Consider the following 21,392-nt stretch of genomic DNA (forward strand, 5'->3'; position numbering starts at 1 on the left):
CATAAATGTGCAACACGCATATGATGTAAACAAAGCTTGCCAACTTGGAGCGATGACTGCCCGTCATTGCTACAGCAAAGCTACGAAGCCATGTAGGAAGTCCAACCTTTTGCTGATACCTTCCAGAATGAAGGAAAAATACTCACCTTCATTCATGGATATCCACAGATCAACATTCCCTCGTAACGTGTCAACACTCGGCTCCAATGTCCACCCGCCTGGCCCACACCTTCAGTCCCACAACACATGTGACACGAGACCAAAACAGGAAATAGCTAAGAGGTTGTCATGGAAACACGTACCGGGAACCTTTTATTTTAGCATTTTCTATTCAAAATGCTCTTCGTACATGACTACAATAATCTTCATTTTACATACGTTATGAGGCAATGAAAAAATAGTAACGCAGAGACACTAAGGACACTAACTTTAATCAGATTATTGGTGTAGAAAAATGAACGCGTTAGATTACTCGTTACTGAAAAATTAATCAGATTACAGTAATGCATTACTAACTAATGCGTTACTGACAACACTGTACATACATACATACATACATACATAGATACATAAATATACATACATACATAGATAAATAAACTTGAGGATTTAAAAAAAAAACAACAACAAATTCCAAATCCAGCCTTAATCATAGCCACGTTAAGACGGTTTCTTATAAATATTTTGTAAGTAATTGAAGAATTCTAGTAGCGAAGTCTCCGACGTAAGATGGTCGGCTGCTAATTACGCCAATGACTCAAGATTTTACATCTAGCATTATATATTCGATATCTCTAGGGATCGGAAACTCACTGTGTTCCTAATTAGGTAAAAGAGGAGGGAATATATGTGACGCAATGGGGTCAAAGGTAATTTTGACGTATTCGTGGTGCTTTGGCGCCAGCTATTTCGCGGGGCTGGAGGATAACAAGATACAGCGCAGTTACAACCCAAACGAAGGCCGAACGTGGTGAAAAAGAGCAAGCCGAACCCTTAAGTGGTCGGCCGCTCTTGTTGCTGCATTTTACTTTGTGCCGTTTGTGCGGTCAACGTCGCATTTGTGTCTGGGAGCCCGAGGTGAGCAGCTTTTCGGTGCTGTATGTGTGGCGTGTTTCATCACTACGTCCATTGTAAGAATTTTTATGTTTTTTCTATATATTTGGTGTGTGTCTGTGTTGTATAAAACACGTATAAATACTACTGCTTTTTGTGGCTCCTGCAATTGGAAAATATGCAGGCGCATTTTTGCTGCGTGCATGCTACTAGCTGTACTTTGCTAACTCGCGCGAGCTAATCCACTTTAGTTGTTTTCTTGTTAAATGTGTTTGCGAACTTGTATGTAACACATCGCTAATATTATAGATGTTCACGATGAGGAGGTACACTGTGTTTTCCACCGTGAATTATCATGTTTTTCTCGAGATGCCAGAACGATTTTGTAAATGTGACTAGTGAGATGCGATAGCTCAATTAGCACTCAAGCTGTTTATACTGAGGGTTATTGCATGACTATCTATATAATTGGCTTGGAAATTCATATTACAATTGTATTACTTAAACAACAGCTTCGTATGCCGTGAAGGGATCTCCACTTTGAATTTCGAGGTGCGTCATATTCGTGCTTTTATGTGCGCTTTAAATTTCGTTTTTGCAAAGTCCTTCAGAGTTTCTCCACTTATTCACTGTCAGTCGTTTTTAACGGTTATGACTATATTTTAGTGCTGCAACGATTAATCGATTAACTCGAGTATTCGATTAGAAAAAAGTATTCGAATTAAATTTTGCTGCCTCGAGTATTCGTTTAATTAAAGTGGCGTGGTAATGGTTTGGTTTTTGCATTTCGTTTTATTGATTTGGGTGGATACGCTGCCCTCTAGTCTCTCATTTCACATGGCTGAATCCAGCTGCTCCCTGTTAAGACCAACATGTTTTTATTTGAGCTAATGTTTTTTTTTTAATGCATTCGTCATTTAGTTTAAAGCTATATTTAGCCGTTTTTTGTGGGAATATGTGTTTGAACTATTAAGAGCCTTGTAAAAAACGTTGGCATTTTATAGCATTTAAATTAGCGACTTTTGTTAGCCAATTGTTCTTTTGTTGCACATATATCCTTATTTATTTATTTTTTTTTTATCCCGTTTGAGGCTGAGGTCAGGTATTTTAATTTTTTTATGTTCCTTATCAGATTACTCGAATATTCAAACTAAATAGGTCATCGATTAATCGACTACTAAAATAATCGATAGCTGCAGGCCTACTATATTTACCTTAAATCTACCGAAGAAAAAGTAGATTCAGTTCTTTAAATAAAGTTCAAATTTATTTATAGCCCTCAGTCAGAAAAAATAAATAGAATGCTAATAAAAATTGTCTTTACTGACACATTAGCAGTTAAGAAACATTAAAATATAAAATGGTTGACAATAAATCAAAATACTAAATATTTTAAATAAACCATCCATAATAAAAAAAAAGCTACCCATAAAATCAATAATGCCTTTCACTGGTCTAAACACTGCCAATGGACAAGGAAAAACAGTAGGGTGACCATATTTTGATTTCCAAAAAAGAGGACACTCGGCCTGGCCTCGAGATACTTGAATTTTTCTCCAAGCTGACTCAAAGATGCCTTTATGTCTTTAATATATTTTAAAGTGTGCCTCCTTTGTCTAGATATTAAAAAAAAAGGCATATAGTACATAAACAAAGATACAAATTCAAATTCTCAGAGGTTACTCCAAAAATAATCGAATAAAATAATAAAAAAATATTCGGGGGGAAAAAACTGGAATTAAATAATGATAAAGACTAATAGAGGCGTGCGAAATTTCCGATAGACTATTCGCGATTCGGCCATGAAAGATTCGAGAACGATTCACAAACATCCAAATTCCGATTATTGAATAATACCAGGTAAAGCAGAACTAAAACACAGTCAGCGCGGTCTTCGGGACGCAATGAGGAACGGACCGAGAGTAAATATCATGTACAACTCATGCCGCTAGATGAAAAATCAATAATACCTGACTGCGGCCGACAGCTGCTTCAAACAACGCCCAGTTGCTAGTTGCTAAAAACATACGGACACATACGGCTATAATAGATATCACATATATGTAGAACTAGATGCAAAATGACAGACGACGCCGGTGTTAAAACATATAAAGAGAACTAGATGCGAAATGACAGGTGGTGCTACTAAATACTAGAGATGTGTTTTGATTGTTATTTCTTTGTTTCTAATGATTCCATTTTTTTTCCTCAGAATGGAGTGATTGCATAAATATTTCCCTGCTTTTGCTGTATAAAATTAACATTTACTGACCACCACAATGTTTTTTATTCATTTCTTTTAGTGTTTCTGAATGCTACAGAGTTGCACTTTTGAATTAATTATTTTTTCAAGCTTTTTATCCGAGTTCATTCTACATGATGAAATGTCTGCATGAGTGCTCGTCCAAGACTGGTGATTAGATATTCTTTGCTGGGGGTTGTATTATGGTGGAAGATTTTGATAAATTGTTGCTTCCTTTTTTTCCCTTTCCTTTCCTGTCTTTTTTTTTTTTTTTTTTTTAACATTGACACCTTTTTAAAACGATATCTCGATTGTTGGCAGGGGCATATCAATAACCTTTTGGGATACAAAGTATCGCGATATATCACCATTTCGATATTTTGTCACACCCCTACTCCCTTCCCAACATCATTGTAAAGGCCGTGAAGCGGCGACTAACAATGATGGTGTCGGTGGAGCCTCCGAGCTTCTTCAGCATTGTCCCCCTGCTGGAGTGTCTGGAGGACAGCGAAGCTGGACGCCCTGAGAAGACTGATGCTTACCTCACCATTGCCAAGTATGTCTTGGCTTAATTTTTGTTCATCAAATTTGTTTTCTCTATTTTATAATTCAAAAAAATATTTTCTGCAGCCGGCTCAGTGGAGAGGAAGGTCGTAAGTTTCTTCCTGCCGTCACGAAGCACTTTCCCCGCCTGGGTAATGCAATCTTGGTGAGTCCCATTATTTTCGAGGCATGAAGCTGTACCTGGCTAAGTATGCTTGCCAGTTAAGCACAACCACCTGTTGTTGTTACAGAGTCATGTAAGCAGCCCGCACGCTGAATTGAGCCAAGCTGCCCTACAAGCTTTGGGCTTTTGTGTCTACCATTCGCATGTCATTTCTGGAGTGTCAGGTATTTTTATTATGATATTTGAAAGTTTTGCTTTTGAAGCTTCAACTTTCTTAGAATGGCATTTTATAATTAAAGTCTGTAAAATGCCACGTGTCTGATAAATTACTTTTTTTGCTGCTACTCTTTTTCTATTTTGCGTCATGTTCTGAGCAAAAAAAATTGGTCATGAGCGAGCTACAGCTTTGCTGCCGTAGGAGCAAATTTTGGTGGTGGTGTTGGATCCATTACATTGTGAGTTGTATTTCAAATGCTGGTGTTGTAACTAGGGCTGGGCGATATGGCCTTAAGTACGTATCACGGTAAATTGAGCAGATTTACCCCGATAACGATAAATGACGATAAATTCGCCCAAGCGGACTGTTACATAATTTGAAAATTTGAATCAATGCATGGAATACAAATTAACCGTTTCTCGTTAAATTTATTTACTAGCTTTCAATTCAACAATTGCACATGCAGTCTAAACATTAAGTATATAAAAAAAATCTTGTAAACAATAAGAATTCTTGTGTGAACATTTATAACAGCTTGTATGACTTGAAAAATGTACATTATAAAAATCAATATGACGACTGTGCAAACATGTCATTGTAACACAAATGACTTGCAGCTTTAACAGAACACTTCAGACAATTTATTGGTAATGGCTGCTGTGACATAATTATTCAACACAAGTGTTTACGTCAGGTTTTTTTTTCCAGAAAATTTTTAATGCATGCAGCCCCCCCCCACACACAACCAGATTAAAGCTGTATGCTCTGATGCCAATGAAACATTTAAGATTTTATGATGGCAGAATAAAGCAAACACATACAGAAAAATAGCTGTGGCCATTAAACTGTCATATTATATATAGGCTTTACTAGAGCTGGGCGGTAAACCGAAAATTTACCGTCACCGAAATTCTTCTCGATGACCGACGTAATTTTGACCATGTCGGTAAATTCGGTAAATTAATAAAACAAGAAAATAGTCTTTTCATCCCGCTTTGACTCTGTGTTGTTCGTCTATGCTCATTCCCCTTTAAGAAAGCAGTGAATGTACTTACGTAGGGAGTCACGTGATCATCAGGAAGCCAATCAAACAGAAGCCCGGTAAGCTAACGCTAGCAGCTAATGCTACAAGCAAAACGTGATGGAGTGTGGCTTAAGGGAGGTTCGCCAAACTTTCACCCGACATTTAATAGACTCTTGGTGGCATCCAGACGGGCTTTCACCAGCTGTCCTCCCTTGTTCTCACAATTTCCGGAGATGGTGCTTTCAGTGCTTTCTACCGGTAGCCAGGCCACAGGCTAACGCTAGCCGCTAACGGCCGCTAGCGGCTAACGCTACAAATGAACGTGATGGAGTCGGATAGCGGCTCTAACCTTGTCGAAACGGCTGAATTTAATGAGTGGATTGGGCATGGACTGCATCTAGCAATTACTATGTCGCGTTATTTTGTATCTGACTGTGTGTGATTTCTCTGATAGCTTTTGTGATGGTAAAGCATTCAGCATAAAGCACAAATGGCCCCAGCTATTTTTCTGTATGTGTTTAATTCTGTGTCATTATTGCTATCATAAAATCTTAAGTGTTTCATTTGCAGAAGATCAATATAGCTTTAATGTCTGTCTGTCTGTTTGGGGGTTCATGTATGTGTGCATTTATTAAAAAATGCACTGGGGGGGGGGGAGACCCTGAAACCATAAAGTAAACACTTGTATTGAATAATTATGTCACAGCAGCCATTAACAATAAATTGTCTTTTTGAAGTGTACTGTTCGAGCTGCAAGTCATTTGTGTTACAATGACATGTTTGCACAGGCATATCGATTTTGACAATGTACATTGTTCAAGCCATACACTCTGTTATAAATGCTCATACTTGAATTCTTATTGTTTACAAGTCATTTGTATAAACCTAATGTCTAGACTGCATGTACATTTGTTAAATATATCAAATTGAATGCTGGTAACTAAATCAACAAGAAACTGTTAATCTGTATTTCATGCATTGATTCAGATTTTCAAATTATATAACAGTCCGCTTGGACGATTTTATTGTCATTTATCGTTATCGAGATAAATCTGCTCCATTTATCATGATACATGTTTAAGGCCATATCGCCCACCCCTAGGCTTTACCATCATGAAAGCTTTCAGAGAAATCGCACAGAAATACCAAATAACGCGACATAATGATTGCTAGATGATGTCAGTGCCCAGTCCACTCATTAATTTCAGCCGTTTTGACAAGGTTAGAGCCGCTATCCGACTCGCATCACGTTCATTTGTACCGTTAGCCGCTAGCGTTAGCCTGTGGCATGGCTACAAGAAGAAAGCACTGAAAGCATCCTCTCCTGGAATCGTGAGAACCAGGGCAGGACAGTGGGTGAAAGCCCGTCTGGAATCCGTCAAGAGTTTACTTAATGTCGGGTGAAAGTTTGCGAAGCTCCCTTAAGCCCGGCTCATCACGTTTGCTTGTAGCGTTAGCCGCTGGCGTCAGCCTACCGGTCTTCTGTTTGTTTGGCTTCCTGAAAACCACGTGACTCCATACGTAAGCGCACTGACTGCTTTCTTAAAGGGGAATGAACATAGCCGAACAACACAGAGTCAAAGCGGGATGAAAAGACCACATTTTCTTGTTTTATTACATTACCAAATTTACCGACATGGTCTAAATTACGTCGGTCATCATGAAGAATTTCGGTAACGGTAAATTTTCGGTTTACCGCCCTGCTCTAGTTGTAACACAGTTTGCACCAATGTGCACTTAAAAAAACCAGTTTATTTCTTAACATTCTCTCTAGTTTTTACCAAATCCAGGAGCCAGATCCTGGAAATAAACCTCATGGCAAGCAGCAGCTAGTAAAATATTATTCTAAAAGAAGCAAAGTTGTTTATTGTTATCACAACTTTAAACTAAAAGTCCTAAAACAAATAATTATATGTGTCAGCTAGTTTAACCCACAATACAAAATACAATTTTTAGACTCATGAAACCAGGATGGTTTTTAGGAGTACAAGACTTTAATCAACTGCTATTTTCACAATTTTTGTGCAGGAAGACCTGTAGCGAGACAATAATGCTTGCAGGCATGAATGAATACTTCGACATTAAAAAAAAAAAAAAAAAAAAATCTGATCCTGGTCCAGTTTATATTGTATGTTTAAATATGTATTGTACTGACCCCCCAATGGCCAAGGCGCACACACGAAGATCAATCCTACTGGCAATTAAAGCATGAAATCATAATACAAAAACCTTCAAATATTTAATTACCGTATAATTAAAGAAGGTACACTGATCTAGAGTTCTTTTCTTGTGAGTACTGGAATGGCTTCATGGAATTTAAGGAAAAGATTGAGACGCAAGTGTTTTGATTCACAAGTATGGTCAGAGAACGGATTAAATTGTTTAAGTCAATGCATCACCGGGTACTCCTATGTTCCAGAAACCTTAACCACAGAAATCCTGTCTGCACTTTGTACGGTGGTGTCAAAATCTGCTGAGAAGAACACTTGCACTCGCGCGTTATGGGTCATCGCCAAACAGAACTTCCCCGCTGATGTAGTGGGGGAAAAGGTAAGCACAGACACAAACAATTTCATTACTCCCTGGAAGGGCACAATACACATGCAATACAGCACACAATGTTATTGATTCACTCAGGTGCCGTCTCTACTGAGCATGCTGGAGAGCGTTTGGAGCAAAGGCGAAGTGCAGTCAGTCGTCATGGAGCATGAGGCCTTGAATGTCATCATCAGGTAACTTTATCGGTGCTTGTCCATTTGATTAGAATAGGGAAGTGTATAGGATGCCAGTTTGGGCGCTTTCACACTAGCATTGTTTGGTCCGTTTTAAACGGACCAGAGTTCTTTTTCTCAGATAGTCCGCTTCGTTTTGTAAATGTGATCCTAACTTTAGTTCAGACCAAACAAATGAACTCTTGTCCGCTCAAAAATCGTGGGTCTCGGTCCGCTTTAAGTGCACCCTGCTTCGCTTGTGAATGCAACCGGAGCAGGGTGCGCTTTTGCTACTTTATGTGCCACGTCACAACCTGGAGCTGTGATGCTACACGCAGGGCATCTTTGGAAGCGGATGTACAGTGCGCAGGCTATTCAAAATCAACAATGACAAGATTACAGACGATTAAACATGGCCAAATGTTGTTGTGCTGTGCAAGCAGTTGCATTTGATACACAGAAACGGGTTCTAATGTGGCGGTTGAGTTTTGCATCATGTTCCTGAATGGACCGTGTGAGTGTGACACTGGCCGAGACAGGCGTCCCCTCTCGGGGCAGCCGTTTCGTGAGTCTCGCTCTCCTGAAAGTGGTGACAATTTTACTGTCCAAAAAGTCACGAAAGTGAGAGCGATCGCACGCCTGTGTAACTTGGAGTATCACACAGTTCCCTTTTGTGGTTTAATTTTCCCCTGTGCATTTATTATTTACTCCAGTCTAAGCCTGAACGATATAACGTTTTAACATTGCCATCGCGATCTGCGCATGCGCAATAGTCCCATCGCAAGGACGTGCGAGTTTATTTTTAAATCCACGAACCTTTGTTCTGATTTGTGCGCTCGCACAGCCCCCCCCCCCCCCCCCCCCCCCCCCCGCTCTCAGTCACTGTGGCACTTGCTTATTAAAGTTAACGATGTTGCCAGATGGTTGTCTTTGATCTTGCCAAAGAAGCGGACTTCACATGTGCAGCAATGTGTCAATCATCGTTTAACTTGTTAAACAGTTTCTGCAAAGAAGCAGCACTGGAATTAATGTGTTTGTGTGTGTGGAGACGTTCGAGACACAAAATAAAGGCCAGAAGTGATCATTAGGATTTTGTAATTTCTACATGTCACTCCAAGAGTCACAGCCAAGGTAGGTAAACAGAAGCATTTAATAAAGCCAAACATTTTTTTACTACAGTACTTTATTCTTGTTTAATAATGATTCGGTGGGACACTTATGTTTAAAACTGATCATAATTATTCATTTGAAAAATTTGCTAAATCTGAATACATTGAGCACACACAAAAAAAAGGGGGGGGGTGTAGTACTTGGCGGTTTTTCACTTATTGCGGCGGGTTCTGGTCCCAATTAACCTTGAAAAACGAGGGATGACTGTACACTGTGGTCATGGCGAGTCATCCAAAGTCTTTCCAAACAGCTATTCAAGTGATCTAGTGAAAATTATTTTTTTAATATCACAATATAATATTGCAATATGTCGCAAACCCCCCAAAAATCGCAACAATAGTTTTTTCCAATATCGTTCAGGCCTAGTTCACTCTGTATCGAGTTGGGAGGGAGCGAACCCACCGCTGGCTGAGCGGCGGCTTAATTTATGCTACATTAGGTGCAGTGTTACAAGGTGGTGCTGGGATGCTCCTTTCAGAAAGTTCAGTTGGCGCAGTGTTAATGCTGTCATTTGCAAGTGACCCTGGGTCCTCTTAGGTCCAATGTGAAAGCACCCTTACAATACAGTGGCTTGGATCGTTAGCAGCCTTAGTGTGCTGCAGTAGAAAGTGAGCGGGGGGTACCAAAGCTGGCCCGCTAACATTCTGGCATTTCTCTCTCTGTACCGTGTGTTTGAACAACATGCTACTCTTCCACTGGTGTCCCTTAAAATTCAAATCTTTAGATCATACCATGTCTTCCTGCTTACAGACTGCTTGAGCAAGTTCCGTCTCAGATGGGCGAGCAGGCCGTATGCTGGGCCAAGCTTGTTGTCCCCCTGGTGGTGCACTCGGCCTCCAAGGTTCGCCTAAAAGCAGCGGCTGCCATGGAGATGGGCCTGCCCTTGATGCTGCAAAAACAGATAGAAGTGGCTGCTTTTGTCGAGCCCTTGTTGTCCACAGTAAGTAAGCACCGTCGGAAGGTGAAAGTAGATGTTAATGATAACGCACTTTTTGTCGTCACAGAAACTGATTCGAGAGATGGAGAAGCTTTTCATGTCCAAGAATGAAACGAACGTTCTCAAGCTCTGGCCCTTATTTGTCAAACTTCTTGGGAAGGTAACACTTTTTGGGTATTTTTATTGACTCAGATAATTTGCCTGTATTTGCACCTAAGTTTTGAAAATCTTGTCAAGTCAACTGTCTTTCACATGAGCCCACTTAAACCTACTCATCCAGATTGAGAGACCAATTAAAGTCATGGGAAACTTGAGAGGCTCAGAGTTTCCAGTTGGACATATTCACAATATTCCAATTTGCTGAGACATAGAATTTATTTTATTTTATTTTTTCGTAATCTGTAACCTTTATCACTATTACGACGAAGGTTTACATTATTTGAATTTGTGGAATGATTTTCACTTTTTGCAATGGCTTTCAAAAAATATTCCAATGTGAGGTTATTCAATTTTTTAAAGATGCACCTGTACTACAGGCAAAATGAGTGCTTTAATTGTGTCAGTTATTTTATTTCAGGCTTAATTGAAGCCTATGCCTCCTCTTCAATTGACTACATACACACCCACTAAAGACCTCTTCAGTTTAACTCTAGGGTCAAGGGTTATTTTACATTTTATAAGGAAAGAATATATTATTTTTTTGTTTTCTGGTAAAAGTTACAGTAGAAGTTGTACAGTGATCCCTAGTTACTTCGTGCCCTTAGTCCATTGCAGATTTTTTTTCAAATTAAAAAAATACAGATGAGCTGTCGCTAGCCGTTTGCGCTGTCTCACGCTTGGTCCCTTCCTCCCTCTCCCTTCTCTTTGTTCGTCAAAGGATGAACTGGAGTTGCTTATTAAATAAACGATGATTGGCAGGCTGTTAAGCTTTGATCTTGCCAGAAACTTTTTTCTAGTTTAAAAGTTGAAGGCTGAGCTCAAGCTGTGCAGTCGCATACAAGCCAGCTCCGTTTTGAACAGTAGGCACTAGACTGTCATTGGACTGATCATGAGCTGTTGCTTGTGCGACCTTGGTGGAAGGGGGACGGGTCCCGATAAGCTTTGGCTTTTTTCCGTTCCCTTTGTCATGTAAATGACAATAAATTCAAAATTCAATTCAAAATGATTCTGTGGGACAGTAACATGTTTAAAACTTATCATTATTACATTTAAAGTGCTTAAAAACATTAAAATTAGGGCTGTCAAACGATTAAAATTTTTAATCGAGTTAATTACAGCTTAAAAATTAATTAATCGTAATTAATCGCAATTCAAACCATCTATAAAATACGCCATATTTTTCTGTAAATTATTGTTGGAATGGAAAGATAAGACACAAAATGGATATATACATTCAACATACGGTACATAAGGACTGTATTTGTTTATTATAACAATAAATCAACAAGATGGCATTAACATTATTAACATTCTGTTAAAGCGATCCATGCATAGAAAGACTTGTAGTTCTTAAAAGAAAAATGTTAGTACAAGTTATAGAAATTTTATATTAAAACCCCTCGTTTTCATTTTAATAAAATTTGTAAAATTTTCTGTCAAAAAATAAACTAGTAGCCCGCCATTGTTGATGTCGATAATTACTTACACAATGCTCATGGGTGCTGAAGCCTATAAAATCAGTCGCACCCAAGCGCCAGCAGAGGGCGGCAAAACTCCATAAAACACAACAAGTGAGCGTTTCACTGTACTGTCATTTAAATCTGTCTGAGCGGGGCATCTGCGTTAATTGCGTCAAATATTTTAACGTGATTAATTGAAAAAATTAACGCCCGTTAACGCGATAATTTTGACAGCCCTAATTAAAATATATATAGTTTTTTTTATTATTATTATACTTTGGGGGGAAAAGGTAAGAAAAACGTCATATGTATCTCTTTCCATTAAGCTGAATAAATACATTGGAAAAATATATTTTTTGGTGAGGGGGGGGGCGCTACTTCGCGACGGGTTCTGGTCCCCATTAACCGCGAAAAACAAGGGATCACTGGATAATAATTTGCCACAATGAATCTCATTGTTAAAGAGGGATGAGAAACTTAAAACACCTCATGTTTGTTCCTCAGCTACTCCACAGAGGTGGTCCTTTTATCAACTCGTTACTCCATTTGGAGGAGCTGGGCTTTCGTAGTTCCTCCCCCAACATTAAGAAAATCGCCTTCATTGCCTGGAAGAGTTTGATTGACAATTTTGCTCTCAATCCAGGTGAGCGTCTTCCCCTTGTTTTTTTTTTTTTCTAATTTGTTTTTGAGCCTCTCTGATTAAAATTTTGTTTCTGTTGAAGAGATCCTTTGCAGTTCAAAGCGTATGAAGCTTCTCATGCAGCCCCTCATGTCAATAAATATCCGGTCAGAGGCATTGATGCTCACCAAGGTGGAAGTGTGGTGGTACCTGGTGGTCCAGCTTGGGCCCAACCTGTCATCCTTCTTTGATTTGGTAAATTACTTTTTTCGTTTTTGCGTCTGCATTGAATTGCAATCGATGCTGTGGTACATGTAGTAAGTGGGTTTTTGTCCTTTCAGGTATCAGTCCCGTTGCTACAGTGCACCATTGGATCTGATGTCGCCTTGGCCCCTGCAACCCCTGCCAGAGGTCAAAATGGTGTTGCAACACCCAGTACACATAAAACTAGTACGTGCAAAACCAAGGTTTACCTTAAGTGAGAATACAGCTCACTTTTTTTCAACAAGTACAAATTAACTAAAACTGCCAGGTCCCCTAAGAAAGATGGTGGCTATATGACACCTTGGCTACAATAAACGGCCTTATTCAAAGGCGTCAGCCTGTCTGTCTGTAGTCACTGTGAGGTCTATTGCTAGCGTTTAGAGCCACTTTCAGTAATTTCCCCCTACTTAAAATATGGATTCACACTATATTGATCTGATTTCAGCTGTTTTCATCATTGTCATAATAGTTGTACTTGGTAGGAGTAGCACTATTTTATAGTGTAAGTTGTGAACGCAAGCTACGATGCAATACGGACATCTTTTGGATAGCTCGAGTAACTACATAGATCTATAACACGCTCAAGAATCGAACTCATCTGCCTTTTAATCAGCCCTAGTCTCCATAGAATATGCCAACTAATTTAATTTGGATCCATCCATGAGTAACGGATGATTACTAATTTTGTGTCCACAAGGAGAACAAAAACAACAAAGTGAGAGACCTTTTGAGGCACCCCTCTGGCTGGTCTAAAAAGCATTTGAAAGTGTCTGGTTGTGGGAATTCAAAAAATGGGATGGGACATTTTCATTGTGCGTACCTGAAATCATATTCTATGATTTAAAAATAATTGCATAAAAGTGAAGAAAATTAAACAAGAACTTGCAAAAGTTCAACTCTATTGAAATTGCCTTAGTTGGCAGTAAAATAAGTCAAATTATACTGGGGGTTTTGACCAGGTGTGTGCACACTGTAGCATGCATTTTGGCTCACTCTTGAGCTGCTGCAGTTTGAAGGATGTGCACTTCAGGCAGCATGTTTCAGCTCCTCCCATAGGAATTTAATAGGGTTTACTTTAGATCAGGTCTGATCAAAGGGTAGTTTTTGATATTTCGATGTTTTGCTTGGTTGCTTTTCTCTGTTTTAGGCTCAGTATCCTGTTGCAAGACTGAGAAAAAGCTTCAAATGTAGTCACTCTTCCATGACAACAAATTTCCATTTGTGTGTTTGTTAAGTGTAAACTATTTGGTGGCTGTGCACATTGGCATTTTTTTTCTACAAGCAGGCCCGGCGAGCTTCAACAACCTAACACCAAACACGCCACGACTCGGTCTGAACTCCAGCATGCAGCTCTCCACCTCCTTCCACTCCATTAAGTTGTTGGGCCTGGAAATGCTGCTTCACTACTTCCTGGGACCAGAGGTGGTCGCCACGGCGACCAAGAGCAAGATAGTCCTAGCCCTAGGTAAGCTTTTCACTTACCGGTAATTACTGCTCTCTTCCAATACTGGCAGCTGCGAGACTGTTATTAAAAAAAAAAAAAAAAATTATTTCATTACAGAGCCTTTGAGACACCCCCTGCTTAATGCTGCGTCTTCCTTCAGCAAACACGCTGCTGTGCTTATCTCCAGCATCAAGGATGGCTTCGTTGTCGTCGGCAAAGAGGCCCCAGGTCTGCCCTACTGTTTCTTTGTTCGTAGAATCCATTTTAAAACTTTGCGCAACTTTCAATATTTCCACAGATGCTCTTTTGGCACTTCTATGGGATCATCTTATACGTTGTGTTTCACTGACGATTGAGTCTGGTGAGTACTTAGTTCTTTTTGGTAATTGCTGGTATATTAAAAACTAAAATAGGTATTTTTTCCCCCTAACTCTGTCAGGGGTGTCCAATGTGCATTCCAGAGTAATTTGACCATTTATTTTCAAAATTAAAATGAACATAATTTGGGGTCACAGTATTTGAAAGTTGGTTTAAAAACAGTTGTTATTGAAGTAAAACATAAATAGAAGAAAATGTCAAACTTGTGAATTTGTTTTTATTGTTCTAACATTCTTTTAATTCAGTTTATGTGCAAAAATAGACAACACACGCATTTTTGTAGGCATCGACTGAGGTAACAGGTAGCCCTCGCCAGCTGGCAACCTTGATAACTTGTATAAAAATAAGATACAGTGGTACTTCGACATATGATGGCTTCTGCACACAATGTTTTCAATATCCGACGTAAACTTAGACTTGCCATTTGCTTCTACGTCCGACGACATGCTCTAAATACGACGATCTATGACAGCGCCGCAGTTTTTCTCGCAAGACTGACGCGCACCAGATTTACTTGTGAGAGAAATCAACATGGGTTCCAACAATGTTAGTGCAGGTGGTGAAAAAAGAAAAGGGGTGATGCTTACCATGGAAATGATAGAAACAAATATGAGCGTGGTGTGTGCATCCGCGAACTGGCTTGACAATACGGCTGTAGAATGTCTACCCTCGACGGTCCTCCTCCGACCACTGTTCTCCAGTCTTTATAAGTTAAGGTCACAATTATTATTGTGGTAACATCGCTGAAGAAATTGCCACCTTTGTCAGGTTTCTAATCCTTTATTCCATCAACCTGTGCAACACAACTTGCCTACTGTCCCCCGCAGCTGAACAAAGTGAAAGTAAAAATTCCCATCTCACTCTGTCAAGTCAGCCACGCGATGCGTTCAGGTACACCACGCAAACACATTCGCCACATTAGAACCCAGTATGTCATATCATTACAGGTATTATTATTATTACTATTGTTATGTAATTATTCGCATTTTTATTCATAATTTATTTGCTTTTCTCTGTGTAATTACTATTTGCAATAGTACCAGCAGTATTAAGGATTTAGTGTAGGTTTTCGGGCTGTGAAACGAATTAATGGAATTATAACGCATTCTTATGGGAAAATCCTGCTGGAGATGCGACCATTTCGACTTACAAACAAGGTTCTGGAACGAATTAACTTTGTATGTAGAGGTACCATTGTACTACCATTTTAATGTTGGATTAGACATTTAACTGTAAACCATTACCAATGAACATACTCCAACATAAGATATATTTTTATATTGGCAAAAATAAAAACTGCAATTAGTTCCAAAACTGAAAATGCATTTCTTGAAATAGTGCAAAATACATAGTGTTTCAATTACTTCAGCCAAGGGCTAGAGTAAAATAAACATTTCCTGATTTGAATATACAGTACAGGGTGTTCCAAAATGTTTGACCCCCTTTCGTAGGCCAATAATTTTGACAATTTTCGTTGGAATGACCTCAAATTTTCACAGCTTGTGTAGAAACGTTTTTGTGCGTAACGTTTGGCATTTCTATCTTTTCAGGTTAAGAAATGCCGTTCACTTCAAAAGAAAAGGCATTTTGCGTGTTAGAGTATGCTCGGACTCAGGCACTGAAGACAGTGCAGCGTGTCTTCTTCACAAATATTGCAAATAAGGCACCAATTACAAAACAAATTGGCACCAAAAATTTCTAGAAATTTCAGCGAGTTAGGCACAAATTCTAATTAGGGCTGGGCGATATGGCCTTAAGTACGTATCACGATAAATTGAGCAGATTCACCTCGATAACGATAAATGACGATAAATTCGCCCAAGCTGACTGTTGTATAATTTGAAAATTTGAATCAATGCATGGAATACAAATTAACCGTTTCTCGTTAAATTTATTTACTAGCTTTCAATTCAACAATTGCACATGCAGTCTAAACATTAAGTTTAAAAAAAAAAAAAAAATCTTGTAAAGAATAAGAATTCTAGTGTGAAAATTTATAACAGCTTGTATGACTTGAAAAATGTACAACATTATAAAAATCAATATGACGACTGTGCAAACATGTCATGGTAACACAAATGACTTGCAGCTTTAACAGTACCCTTCAGACAACTTATTTGTAATGGCTGCTGTGACATAATTATTCAACACAAGTGTTTACGTCAAGGTTATTTTTTTTCCAGAACATTTTTTAATACATGTACTCCACACACAGACACAACCAGATTAAAGCTGTATTGCTCTGATGCCAATGAAACATTTAAGATTTTATGATGGCAGAATAAAGCAAACACATACAGAAAAATAGCTGTGGCCATTAAACTGTCATATAGATAGGCTTCACTGTTGGATTATACTTTATGCTGAGTGCTTTACCATCATGAAAGCTTTCAGAGAAATCACACAGAGATACCAAATAACACGACATAATGATTGCTACATGAAGTCCGTGCCCAGTCCACTTATTAATTTCAGCCGTTTCGACAAGGTTAGAACCGCTATCCGACTCCATCACGTTCATTTGTACTGTTAGCCGCAAGCGTTAGCCTGTGGCTTGGCTACCAGAAGAAAACACTAAAAGCATCCTCTCCTGAAATCGTGAGAACCAGGGAGGACAGCGGGTGAAAGCTCGTCTGGAACCCGCCTAGAGTTTACTTAATGTCGGGTGAAAGTTTAGCGAAGCTCCCTTAAGCCCGACTCCATCACGTTTACTTGTAGCGTTAGCCGCTAGCGTCAGCCTACCGGGCTTCTGTTTGTTTGGCTTCCTGAAAACCATGTGACTCCATACGTAAGCACACTGACTGCTTTCTTAAACGGGAATGAACATAGTCGAACAACACAGTCAAAGCGGGATGAAAAGACCATATTTTCTTGTTTTATTAAATTACCAAATTTACCGACATGCTAAAAAATTATGTCGGTCATTGTGAAGAATTTCGGTAACGGTAAATTTTAGGTTTACCGCCCTGCTCTAGTTCTAATACAGACTCGACGTGTACAGAGTCACAGGCGGCGCTCATATTGAACATTTATGAAAATCTGTTATAGAACCAACAAATATTTGTACTTTTCTTTGTAAATTTAACCAATAAAACTTATGACCTTCAACATAAAGTGTATTTAGTTTCATTAAGATCCATGAAGTAGTTTCCGAGATATGGGCATTTAGAATGGGGTCAACCATTTTGGACCACCCTGTATAAAATCAATTTCAAAAAGTGTTAGTATTACTGCATTAATAGTTCCCACTCTGTACATTTGCAATAACATACCTAGTTGAGAGTTGTCTTCTTTTTCCCCGTAATGTTGTTGCTTTAGGCAGGTTTTACCTCTACGTGATGAATACAAATACCATTACACTCTTAAACAGCATATATCAACAACACTGTGCTCCTCTTTTCACTTGTTACTGTCAGTGGAAATTGTTTGGACATTCCCGATTTATCTCCTTTTTTTCTCAATGCTATTGTGGTACCCCACACAGGGAGGGTTCTTGAGTGGGTAGTTCCCTCCCTATCGGTGCCACATAGATTACTCATGAGTGGGTCGAGTTTTTCGGTCATTTCTGGTGGCAGATGGAGATTACACCCTTGCCTCCTGCCCGACTCACTGCCATTGTCATCAGTTTAAGTCAGAGCCTTAGTTGTTTTTGTCGCTATGATGAGTAACAAACACTGAGGGGTTCTTCCCCGATGATGTAAACGGCTTTTCATCAGTCACATCACTCTGTATGAGTTTTGTGTGTGCTTGCTAATGGCTTTGTGTCAGCAGGAAGTAAGAAGGAACGACACGGCTGTGAGGTTCTAACGATGACGCTTCAAGCCCTGCAGAACGTCATCTGCTCAGAAGCGCTTCCTGCAGACAAAGTGCTGGTAGGAATGCCATCGTATTTTACTTTCTCAACTGGTTCTTAAAAGCATTGTTGGTTAGCCAAGTCACATAATTATGATTCCAAATAAAACTGAAGTAGAAACGTTACAAAGAGCCGAAGTGCATTTTCACCTTTTCAATGTTTCTTTAGCCCCTTTCACACATACCTGAACGCAGGGTAGCCCTGATGTGTGAAAGCAATTTCCCGGGTCGACTGACACGGAGATTAACCGGGTCTCGTCCTAGTATAATGCCTGAGATTTACCCGGGTGCGGCATGTGTGAAAACAGCTGTTGAATTCCCACGTCACAGCGCGAAGGCTGATGACGTAAATGTCATGACGGGCTGATAGTCATTTCATTTTTCTTTGTAGTAAGATGAAAAGCGGTAAACATCATAATTATCAACATGGCGAACTGGAAATGGCAAAATAAAACTGAAAGCATAACAAAATTAAATTGCTACTGGATCGTAGAGCTGAGGAAGAGTCCATCGTCCATGTGTGGTTTACTTTGTTGTTGATGCCGACCAAAAATGACGTAATGTCCAGGTTATAAAAGCGCGCCAGCTGGCCTTCCCACATAGAGGGCCGTGTCACCAACAAAGGACTGTGAAAGTGTCCAACCTGAGTTATTCCCTGGAGATCTCTCCATGTGTGAAAGCCATGACATGGGACTTTACATGGAAAAATACCAGGATATTGACTCATACGTGAAAAGGGCTATCGACTCATACGTCTGTATGAACCGTCAACCCTGACTAAATTGACGTGTTGGTTCTATATGCATTATTTTATGTTAGTAACTAATCTATAATCTACTGGACAGCCTTTGAAAATAATTTGCATTGAACTGAAAATGTAGACATGCGTCAGGAATCTTATAGTTTGTCATGTTCGATGGCATCTTTGTGGTAAATGTTCACCATTGTGTACAGCCGATTTCTCTGACCACAAATGGAGATGCGCTCACATTTTAACTTTTTTTTTTTTTTTTTTTTAAACCCCCACCAGATTCTCTTGGAGAGCACCGTCAGAGGAATCTCCCCACGCGTCCTAGGCTCTGCCTCCTACCAAGTGGGCAAAATGGATGTACTGAATGTGAGTTCAATGCCCTGCTATTTACTGATGTCACCTTTGAGAAGACTAAAGCTTGCTGTTTCCCTGCAGGGAACACCAGCACTGTTCCTCATTTTGCTACTCATCGACAGCAGCATGCTGGCAATCTATGTTGAAGATGCCAGGTGAGCTCAGCGTCTGAATTAGAGCTGAAACGAATACTCGAGTAACTCGAGTTTAAAAACTGATCAGAGTAATTTTATTCACCTCGAGGAATCGTTTAATTTTGCCAGCTCTAAGCATCATGTTTTGCCCGGACTACTTTTAAAGCGGGACAACGCGCTGACGTCACGTGCGTAGAAGAGGAAGCAATTAAAAAAAAAAAAAAACCTTACTGCAGCCGACAGCCGCTACAAACGACGCCGACGTTCCTAAAAACTACGCCTGTATGATGCTAGTGTGGTAGCAGGTAGTGTCCGATGCGTTTCATAGATATCGCATGCATTTAGAACTAGATGCGAAATGACAGACTCGGCCGCGTCTGGGCAGCGTTGGTAAACAGCCGCCATCTTTAAGCGGACTTCTCAGCGCTAATAAATATAACGTTGCTGTCACTCACTCCCGTAACAATAGCCCTTCGGAGGGCAAGGTTTCTATTGATTATGACCACTGTCGATGCGTGGCTAACGTTTCTTAAATACAAGCTTTATTTAATCTGTAAAAACACAACGCTGTAGAGTGATTAGGGTGTAAAATTAAAACATAATAAAGCTAACTCTGTTTTAGCTCAGTAGTCATTGCTGAATAAAACACCAAGTAGCACTGGTCCCTAATGTGCTCCAATACAGCAGGTATCATACATTTATTTTGAACACTGCAAAAACTCAGTCCTTTCAGTACTTAGTTTAGACTAACTTAAAACTTAACTAGAACATAAAAATAGCTTGACACAAATGGAAATTCAATTGAAACACGTGGGAAAAACACATAGCTTTCAAGTGATGTGTGTTATCAAGCGTAATTACATTTTTAGGTAAGAAATATGTTTTTTTTTTTAAATAAGATCTAGAAGTTTTTTTGAGTGAAAGCAGTGAATTTTTTTTCCTAGTCACATCTGAGATGCAATTGTTGGCTGTTTTCAACAATGTACATCGAAAATAAAGACATTAATCGACTGAAAATAGTTCAATATTGGATTAAATGTCTTTTTTTCTCATGGATATTTATAATTGCTCTTTACCAAAAAAAAAAGTTTTATCCAATTAATCGATGAATTTTCGGTCGATTACTCGATTACTAAAATGTTCGATAGCTGCAGCCCTAGTCTGAATCTTTTCAGCTATTTCATTTTGTTGTCCTGTTCACTATGAATATTGGCAGTTAAGTGGCACACAACATTTTGTCTTGTTATTCCGCTCTCAACACTATGGCATTTAAATAAAAAAAGTAATAGTGGAGATAGACGTTTGTAAATGGTGATCGAGAGTGGTGGTTGTCCCCGAGCCCGCGCTCACGATGATGATGGTGCGGAGGCGGGAACTTGATACGACGAAAATGTAACCACACGCTCAGAGCTATGCTGTCATGGAAGTTGAGTTGTAAAGGCTTGAGAAACAAGCCAGACAAAATAGCATCCATCCATCCAACCTCCTTTTATACATATCACCTCCCCCTCAGTGTAGTATGGCATAGTCATAATATTTGTGAGTTACACCCCTAGTGTGTAAAGGTGTGTGAAAGATTGTTAGATTATTCGCAATTCGGCCGCTGAAGATTCAAGAACGATTCACAAACATCCATATTTCGATTATTTAAATATGCCAAGTAAAGCGCAACTAAAACACAGTCAGCGCGGTCTTCGGGACGCATTCAGGATCGGACCAAGAGTAAACATCCATAACTCATGCCGCTAGATAAAAAAAAAAACGCCGACAGGCGCTACAGACAACGCCCAGTTGCTACAAACTACACCCAATGCTACAGTAGATATCACATGTAAATAAAACTAAATGCGAAATGACACTCGGTGGCGTTAGCACATGTATAGAGAACTAGATGCGAAATGAAAGTTTTAAAACTTTCACACGTCGAAAGTAGACAGAAGGGAAATTGTGTAAATT

The 21,392-nt window shown here is 39.4% G+C and overlaps 1 protein-coding gene across 5 annotated transcripts in view; it reads left to right on the forward strand.

The window, feature by feature from the left end:
- The first annotated feature begins 888 nt into the window (after positions 1 to 888).
- rif1 (replication timing regulatory factor 1) overlaps positions 889 to 21,392 on the forward strand; it is a 40,192-nt gene continuing 19,688 nt past the window's right edge. Inside the window, exons 1-17 of one of the 5 annotated variants that reach the window (XM_057852070.1) lie at positions 889 to 1,130; positions 3,715 to 3,851; positions 3,926 to 4,004; positions 4,090 to 4,186; positions 7,623 to 7,753; positions 7,841 to 7,935; positions 9,835 to 10,024; positions 10,089 to 10,181; positions 12,145 to 12,283; positions 12,363 to 12,514; positions 12,601 to 12,709; positions 13,806 to 13,988; positions 14,085 to 14,195; positions 14,266 to 14,328; positions 18,117 to 18,217; positions 19,228 to 19,314; positions 19,384 to 19,457. In XM_057852070.1, coding sequence (XP_057708053.1) covers positions 3,736 to 3,851; positions 3,926 to 4,004; positions 4,090 to 4,186; positions 7,623 to 7,753; positions 7,841 to 7,935; positions 9,835 to 10,024; positions 10,089 to 10,181; positions 12,145 to 12,283; positions 12,363 to 12,514; positions 12,601 to 12,709; positions 13,806 to 13,988; positions 14,085 to 14,195; positions 14,266 to 14,328; positions 18,117 to 18,217; positions 19,228 to 19,314; positions 19,384 to 19,457 — 1,820 coding nt within the window. In that variant the 5' untranslated portion in view covers positions 889 to 1,130; positions 3,715 to 3,735. The remainder of the gene's footprint in view (positions 1,131 to 3,714; positions 3,852 to 3,925; positions 4,005 to 4,089; positions 4,187 to 7,622; positions 7,754 to 7,840; positions 7,936 to 9,834; positions 10,025 to 10,088; positions 10,182 to 12,144; positions 12,284 to 12,362; positions 12,515 to 12,600; positions 12,710 to 13,805; positions 13,989 to 14,084; positions 14,196 to 14,265; positions 14,329 to 18,116; positions 18,218 to 19,227; positions 19,315 to 19,383; positions 19,458 to 21,392) is intronic. The other 4 variants (XM_057852071.1, XM_057852072.1, XM_057852073.1 and 1 more) reach the window with 4 other exon arrangements.

This window comes from Corythoichthys intestinalis, chromosome 12 (assembly GCF_030265065.1).
Source record: "Corythoichthys intestinalis isolate RoL2023-P3 chromosome 12, ASM3026506v1, whole genome shotgun sequence".
Classification (NCBI taxonomy): Eukaryota; Metazoa; Chordata; class Actinopteri; order Syngnathiformes; family Syngnathidae; genus Corythoichthys; species Corythoichthys intestinalis.